Here is a 9,270-nt window from a genome sequence, read left to right on the forward strand (position 1 = left end):
GCATTATACATATTCATTTCGAGGCCGCATTACCTGCTTATGGCGAATCCTAGATCTATGCCTGTCCTTCGATCCAACTCCGTAATACCCATGGAAGCATTGCTGAGTTGTTGGCCTTCCTTAAGTAGGTATTTCAACATTTCCTACCCTATCCTAAGTATCGGTGAAGATGGTCGTGGCCAGCAGAGACGATTCTCATGCTATTAGTTTACTGAACTTAAAAGAGATTAAATTCATTCCCGATCATTTATCTCACAAGCAAGATGGGTTCAGCTACCTATAGGCAACATGATAATCGTTAGTATGCAATCTAAGTATAGCACCATACTTCGCAACGCAACGCAAATTTAATGACAATATCTCTTCGTGGGTGTTGCTGTTTTTCTTTTTGACGTAGGACTACGTCTTTGTTTTCGATATGGGGGTGCACTGGTATGTAACGAAAAGTGGTCCAATTTTAAACGCATATAATTCAGACATCTCACGATAAATTTTCAAATTTTTTGCGCATATCCCCTCGAAATACTTCTAAGAATAGATTCCTATAGATAAACCCAAAGATTTTTGATATCATGGCTTTAAAAATTTAAGTAATGTACAACCTGGTCAAAATATCGCGCATTTACGCACCGAAGTTAGCGCTTCCCAAGTCCAGTACGACAGATTTGTGTACCTAGCGCGCTACGCTTTTATGAATCACGACATCATCGACTATTTAAAGAACGGATTCAGCCGGACAAGCTCAGTTGCCTATTGAACGGCTGGCGGAGCAGATCACTGCGCTGTGTGTTTTCACAGCCAGTGTAGCTGAGTTAGAAGTCTATTACACTGGCTGTGAAGGTACGCTACCCGGTATGCTTTCTTTTATGTTGTGCTCGTTTCCACTTTTATGTACAATCTCGAACACAATTATTCGTTAGGGCATTGCAAAAAAAATTTTTTTTTTAATTCTCAACCCCCCCCCCCCCCCTCAATAGTTTTCTAGAAACAAAGATATCTTCATTCAAATACTAAGATTATTTCCTTTCAAAAGTGGTATAAATTGTAATTTTCTGATTGCTACTTCAAATGTTATAGCATTTAATGTATTTTTCCTCCATATTTTCCCATACTACAAATTTCAAAAAATTTCAAGCGATGTGGGCGGGGGTCAAAAATTGTCCAAATGATGTGAAATTTGGCATCTGAGCTTACTTTGACATTTGTCACAATATGAGAGGGGGGCCTTTGAGAATTAAAAAACGCTGGTGCTGAAAGAAGATTTCGCTAGATTTTCTGAAGGTGTTATACTCAATACAACGGCGCAAGTGCCGGAGGGTTAACATAGTGTCGTGATACTAGTTGTCTCTTTCGCTCTACCCATCATCATCAGCGATGACTCATTTTGCTTTGTGCGCTTGAGTTTAATGTTTGAGGCGAATGTGTAGGGGGGCATACACTAATTACGTAAGGGCATATGGGGGGAGGGGGAGTCTCAAAATATCTTACAAATTCTTATCTGAGGGAGAGGGAGGGTTTGTTCTTTTATACGTAATATCATAAAAAAGTATGAAAATGAAATCAAGGTATTTGGAAAATGTTCTGTCATGCGATTGTGACAGATCTTGTGGGCCGAATATTTCCAGAGTGTGAACTGTATTTTACTTCAAGAATATTCGAAGATGTCGGAGCTATGCGTACGATAATCGTCACAGTTGGAGCTCAGAATAAATTCATGCCAGAACAGGTTATAAATTCTTTTGAGCTTTACATCACAAAAAAAGAGATTCAAAGTAAGTGGATTATTGCGAAGCAGATTATATGAACCAGATTGGCTTTTCTAAAGTTGTTCTACTAGGATGCAAATAAAATTACTACAGATGAATGCAGTTAAATTTTGTCATGAATTTTCTTGAAATAATTCTGTAAGTATCGTTTTCGCTATCTTATTTAATGAACTAACAATATGATTTTTTAATTACGAAAATCATGATAAGATCTTATGTTGGGGGGAGGGGGAGTTCGTCAAAATCTTACGAATTCTTATCTGGGGGGATGGGGAGGTTGGAATGTTCTAAAAATGCCTTACGTAATTAGTGTACGGTCCCTAGGTAGGTATATCTAATTTGTTAGCAGGGTTGCCATATTCACAGATTTTTGTGTATTGTCACAGATTTTTTTTCACAATTTTTTATTACAGTTTTTTTCACAGATGGCAGATTTTTGGCATTTTTATGAAAATTTCAGATTTTTGGAAATATTGTGATTTTTCACAGATTTTTCGGAAATTTATCACAGATTTTTTGCCTGTTTCAGTTATCACAGATGGTAAAAAGATATTTTTGACCGAAACACAGATTTCAATGTAGCATCCCTGTTTGTTAGCGGTTGCAAGCGTAATCTGCATGATAGCAATCTGTGCCTTCATTGCGCAAAGAAGAAAACTTTCTTAGCAACAAATTTACGCGGATCGATGGAAATTACAACGAAAGATTATTATTTAGCTTCGATCAATTCATTGATTCATTTCCACCTCACGTGATTCATTTCCATTCAGCCTGTCCTATTTTGATTCAGCTAATAGGTATGTACATACTACAAAGCCTATTTATGAATGAATACACTGCCACTCGAAAAACTGTTGAAAAAGCTCATCTAAAGTCCATACATAAAATTGTTTTCGATTATTGTATATTCATAGTTTCAATATATAATTAAGACCACTGCATTCGCTACATTTGCATGCGTACTTTAGGAAAGTTACAATAATGGCAGCATATAACTAAAAAGCTTGGTCCATGCATGAAATGTGATTATATTGCCTAAAATTTGATTTTTCTTCGGCGGTCCGCGTTTTTTACCACACACAATCGAAAAGTTTGTACAATTTTTAAAAGCTGATCTTGTGCTACAAAAATTTAGTTCCAGATATTAGTTCGGTCACAGTTTTCTGTCTTTTTTCTTCAAATCTTCTCAAATAAGTTTAATCGGATTAGATCACCTACTACAAATGAAATGACCTGATAACCGAGAAGGTTTGGTATGTAACATTCTATGTTGATTGATTGTGTTTAAACAATGCGAAAGAATTACATAAGAAATATATTTGATTTATTATTACTCTAAATGTACTAATAAAATAAATATTTTACATTAAGTAGTATAGTCCTACGTCTACAGTTCGTGCAACCCCATAGGGCTGTGCCTTGTAGTTTTTTTTATTTCGATTATAGAGGTTTTAACCTTAAGGTCATTCGCCTCTTCGGGTTGGAGCAGTAGAAAGAATAATTTACACGTGCATATACAATTTCAGTTAGGACAGTCCGCAGCAAAACTCAACAAATTGAGCGGTGTTGCTGTTATTTATATCGTTCGTATAATGTATGATAGTTCAAATGGACAACGTTACAATTTGTTGGTCCGTGTTGTGTGGATCAAAAAGTGTTACGCTTCAGTGATATATCTCTAAAGTAGCAACGTTCGACCATCTCTAGACTAAGGTAACATCGGGATAATTTACTGACATAAACTATCCCTATTTTAAGGAATGCAGATTCACCATATGAAAATCGAAAAAATCAAAATAAAAAAGCAGAGCGCTTCGTTTACGATAACAACTTTAAACACATCATAAAGCACGCAGAATGTAATTGTTCATCTGGACAACGGTGTACGAATAGTAAGTATACCTTTAGCTGGTCTAACTTCTTAATATCTCCTTCTTGTCCAAGGTTCTGTTCAACCTCAAACATTGCTGTCTAACTATGAAGGTCATATTCCCGATGGTTGGTTCAGTCGAAATACTTCTAACCGCGGATTACATTATGCGAGTTAATAGAAACGTAGCGCAAAGATATGTTTTACATACAAATATTTTGTAATCTTTCCAATGTTCACACAACTAGTTTCATTTTAGAAAACGGTAAGCTGAAATTAAACATCTCGGTGATGTGATCGTCTTAGGACGGTCCTGGAAACTAATATTTAGACGTTGTCAACTCCTATGTACGCACACGTATTGGCCATTAAAGCATAAGTGTCGCATATGCATTTTTGTTATCTGCTTGATTGTATTCTCTATCATCTATAATTCACAATCCACAAAACAGAACACCAGGTTTGTTTATAAAACATCAAGAAAACTACCCAAACATGTTTGTCCCACCCACAAGGCTCACAGAAAATGCAAACCTTGAACAGCGTTATCCTCGGCTGTTTTCAATATGGGACCCTTATGCTTTAATATGCAGCGTACGTGTTCGCAGATTTGGTAAATCGGCAACTATCACAAGTATCGTCTCCGTCGAACGATATGTACCTATACCATTTGTCTGCAACTTCTCACAAGTATAGCAACACCAAAGCAGACTGACCCGCCAACTTCAAGCAATTCTACCACTCTTCCTGAAAAGATTTAGTGTCACGTTGTACGCTTTCTGAGCAGGTAGGATGATGAAAACTATTAGAAGGAACGTCGCTGAATACGTGCTACAATATGTGGCGACTGAGTGAATGCAAATATTTTCATACCGTGTTCACGTCATAACTTTATACCATCAATCTCGCACGAACGTATGATAATAACCGCTGCCTGCTATCTACCCTTGAAATTGAAGCGAATCATGTAGTTTTATTGGGAAAATGTGCGATAAACTTGAATGGAACTTGGCTATTTAGGAGTGTTTCAAAACATGTATGTTCGTTTAATAGTACTGCTACAAAATACTGGCAGGGACGTAACCCACTGCTTTGGTCCCCAATTTGATGTTTATTATACCATTTTCCCGCGAACAAACATTAATCAAACCAATCCCAAGCACCATCTCGAAATAACAATAATACTCACATCAGCGATACCGTCCCGGATGTGCCGCCAGATCAGCGGATCTGTCTGGATGTAGAGTGAGCAGGTATTTTTGTTCTCTTCCTTCTGGCGGAATGCCCGTCGGACCCTTTCGTGGGACCTCTGGTGCCATTCCTGGTCGTCGGGATTCTCGTCCGTCGCTCGCCAGTTGGCAGCCTTCGAATACTTTTCGTGAGCAAATTTGAACTCATACCCGGTCTCGACCCGGTTAGTGCTTCTACTGCCTTTGTGAGTATAATTGTTTGCATTCACGTTCTGTTTAGAATTAATTTTACGATAATTGTTATAATAATTCTGGCTTGCGCCAGTGCTACCACTATCGTTAACGTTATTATAGTTTGGCTGAGTTGATGATTTTTGGAATAAATCTCGCTCTAAATTATGCACACTGTTATCTGCGCTGTCGCTGCCAGCGGTCGAAGCGCTCCGTCGCCGGGCCGAATCACCTCCGTTCCTGTCTGCGGTGGTTTCCTCCTGTCGCTGCTGTTCCTCGCTCTCGTCTACGGCAGAGTTTTGGACACGGTCCATCCAAGCGGACACTTCCTCGTTAATACCACACCCAGAGGGATGACCTGCAATAGAAGAACACAATAAAGTTAGATATGTGCTGGAAATATTTCGCCCGGCTCAGCAAGGATTTCATCGAGCTGGACAAGGCACACTGGCATGTCGGATGGTTTTCAGATGTGGTACCGTGTTATGCTCGAGAATTATGATATTTGCCGCTAGCTATTCCGGGTTTTACAGTGTATTAGAAAAAAGTGCACATTGTAAAAATGTAAAAATTGTTCAAGCGAATTTCAGAATGCGATTCTACGCCCAACGGCAGCTGTGACTAAAAAAATCCAGTCAACGTCAGCACCTTCGCCCTCCGAATGGCCTCCAAATAATAATAATCAAATCAATATCGTGACATTCATGTATAAATTCAAATGCAAACTGAATTAGAGCTCTGACCCGTACTAATTCTGCATTCTCGGGTAGCGATGGTACAAGCCGAGTCCGAATGTAGTTTAGCTCGCCAACACATGGCAAATCGGCACTGTTTCTAACGGAAGCGAAAGCGACATTCAACAGTCAAAAGAGCATGTTGGTAGGTCGGTCGCGGTCGGGGTATGGTGTGATTGTCAAACGGCATATATTTTGTGCGTAAATGCCTTGGTCCAGCATTTGGACCTGGTTTTTTGGTTAGTTCACCATAACATAAGAGATTTTGCATATCTCGTATTATAATACTAGTCGTTGACAACACTTGCAAAAGGTATTGTTTATTATTGTTTAACCATGGTAATCGGGTTCGGTGATGTTGGTTACGAAATACTTGCTGGAAAGCGTGTCGGTTGTTGTTTCAAACGCAATTGCAATCTTGTTTCTTACCGATTTTTCAATTATGCAACATCTTAATAACTGCAAGCAAACACATTCTTTAACAAAAGCAAAACATTCGTCGGTTCAATGTTTTACTTTCGTCATTAAACAACGTAACTTTTTTACGAAAAGCTAAATTATAGTTCTACAATTTTGACGTAAAGTGGCCTCCGTGACCCAAAGTAACCCCCGATGACGCGGTACTTTTAATTCTTTGGGTGAAAAAAGAGATCCTAACTTTGAAAATCATCACTGACAATCAAAGCCCGGATTACTTTAACATTTTTAAATTTGGTCTTTATATGATTCAAAAGAAATATAAAGAAATGCCAATAGTGAATTTCGATTAAGTTTGTTTTTGGAATATAAAAACTGCTTGAACACTACTCTGATCTTTTTTGTGCTTTTTATCGTTCATCACATTCCTTTTTCTTTCACTAACTGCAGTGTGTCTACCCCAACTGTAAATGTATCCAGTCAAGCAGATAATGATGCACACGACGAAGAAGATGTTGTCGATGGTAACGTTGGATGTCACTGAACATCTCATAGTGTTAATGTTGTCAGTAAATTAACGCCGATGCGTTGGTGGTGACGCCACCAGTGCAGAGAAAGAGAGAGAAATCTTTATCGGAAAGCTGCCAACAGATGAAAGCATACTGGAATATAGGGATGATCTAAACGCTTAAACTCGAAGTATCCGACACTCAAGTAATCGATAACAAATGTAAACAATTTTATTCTAAATGGCTATTGAGATGAGAAGACAAATCACACTTACTTCATCGTCCCATGACTTTCCTCATTCGAATCTGATCGTCAACTAGGGGGTACGGAAGGATTTTAATGATTTATAGAAATTTAGTTTTAGAAGACTCTCGAAGTCAACTATAAATAATTTGAGAAAGCGTCGAAAGCACACATCCTATTTAAAAGTCAGTCTTCAGTATAGAAAATTATAAATTGACCATTGGTATGTACATACCAAAAATGTTTTATATAACTTCTTGAAAATCCCGACTCTGTACAAAACACACAGATTATAAATGCGCCGTTCACCACACTACAACAGTCTCATGTTTTATTTCACAAATGTCTAAATAAAAACAATATTCAATCATCGAATCAGAAATCAGAATATATTGGCTCGATTAGTACATTCCCCATGTTATTTCTTGCCTTGCCATGTCGTCTCATCATTTTTTTAAAGTGAATTGAAAGGGAGCTGAATGAAAAAGGTAGGGGGAAATGGAAAAAGGCAATAAAACACAATCACAATACAAAACAGCAAACCGACTAAATTCTCCACTTCCGAAGGAATAATAAACCGTACTGATAAGGCCTATAGCTCTGTACAATACTTTGTTAAAAACAATAACATATTCTTGAATTTTATCTCCCTGTACATAGGTTCGTCTATGTATGGAGAAACAAAATCCGGATACGCAATTGCATTACTGTTGCTCCGTAATCGGATTCACCAAGATCACACGAATAACACTCCAGTAATAGTAGCCATGTGAAAATTGAGTTTGCAATGTCAAGTCAGTGCCATGGACGTCTCCAGTCCGATGGTAAAGATGGCTCGCAAAATGTATCTGATTCACGATTTGGTAAATTGGATTTCAAAGTTCAGAAACGCATTTCTTGACATGCGTGGAGAGTGGTGAGGAATTTCGCAAATACACCGCAAATATGTTTCTCAAAAAAACCACTAACGACACTAAAACCTTAACACTTCATAATGGTTTACACAAACTAGTAATCACGATAGGGTTGTATACAAACGCTTTTCAATGGACCATTTTCTGGTTAAATAGGGGAGCACGCGCCTCCTGTACCGCCCCTGGATCCGCCAGCGGTCAATGCCCTGACTAGAATACTACAATTGTGCTTGAAAAACCGCAACAAATTCTTTGGCCTTTTCGGACTCACATCCTACATCGATGGCATGTTCAAATGCAGCCCAAGAACGAATATTGTGCTTTATCCAGCTAATATGACTGTATGACAATGTACTCCGCACAGAGACGCGAAGATTTATGCTTGGAATAAAGTCCAGTATCTACTACGCGACCGACATAAGTTGAATCTTATATAACGATAGTAGACACCAGCACCGACTCGGCCCTCCTACAAAGAACCATCAGAACTACGTGATCGCACCAGCTCCAGGTCTTACATTGTTTGCCGAAAGTTCGTATGCATTGGCCGAAGACCATGCAAACTCTTCTGATTCTTAAAATCGATGTGAGCAGACCAACCCGAGTTTTCAGTTAAGAAGCATCCTAACGTACTGTGACTTGATCTACAACAATAATTTTAGAGCATGAGCATGATGACCGTACAATTCGTAGTTGCTACTCCGTGATTGACTAGGACAAGCGAAATTGCGCAGGGAATCATCGAATGAGTCCTGGGAGTAGCTCAATGTGCACGTTTCGAGAGCTCTATACTTTCAAATGCTAATAACGGCTCCGGCCACGTCCTCCAATCATCGGGGAAGGAAAGGAATGTTAGTGAAACAAACGTTGTTATGGAAACCGTGTATAACTCTGTACGTTTGTCACGGAAAGAACTTTTTGTTAGTAGGATGGGGTAAATAGTTACATAAATCTGGATTCACCTTGATAAGTGATACGATCTATGCAACTCTCAGAAGTATTATCATGTGTTCTTTGCTCTGGGCAGCCGGCTGCCGAGAATTTGTGATAGATTTATCGTTTGCTGAATAAATTTTGCAATGCTCGGTTTGTAAAAAAAGCAACTTAAGCTCACGATTGCCGACAGTCGGGAATTTGGTTAAATATCTCGCTAAAGTTATGCGAATGTATGGTATAGCCAAGCGACCTTTTTCCAAAAGCCTTGCGGTTATTTTTATATTTTTGTGAATTATGCCTATCGTCCATTATGCCTAACGTACATTATGTCAATCGTCCATTATGCCTAACGTCCATTATGCCTAACGCACTTATGCCTAACGTATGTATGCCTAACGTTGCGCACCCTTAAAAACACCCTCATACCATCAATAAACAATTTATTGATGAATAAATTGT

At 38.6% G+C, this 9,270-nt stretch overlaps 1 protein-coding gene across 1 annotated transcript in view; it reads right to left on the reverse strand.

The window, feature by feature from the left end:
- Nucleotides 1-5,469, reverse strand: part of LOC131696206 (disintegrin and metalloproteinase domain-containing protein 10-like) — a gene marked incomplete at its 5' end in the record, with an annotated part of 36,739 nt that extends 31,270 nt beyond the window's left edge. The window contains one exon of the mRNA XM_058984749.1: nucleotides 4,826-5,469. Coding sequence (XP_058840732.1) covers nucleotides 4,826-5,469 — 644 coding nt within the window. The remainder of the gene's footprint in view (nucleotides 1-4,825) is intronic.
- Nucleotides 5,470-9,270: the final 3,801 nt, after the last annotated feature.

Source organism: Topomyia yanbarensis, unplaced genomic scaffold, assembly GCF_030247195.1.
Source record: "Topomyia yanbarensis strain Yona2022 unplaced genomic scaffold, ASM3024719v1 HiC_scaffold_92, whole genome shotgun sequence".
NCBI classification, from domain to species: domain Eukaryota; kingdom Metazoa; phylum Arthropoda; class Insecta; order Diptera; family Culicidae; genus Topomyia; species Topomyia yanbarensis.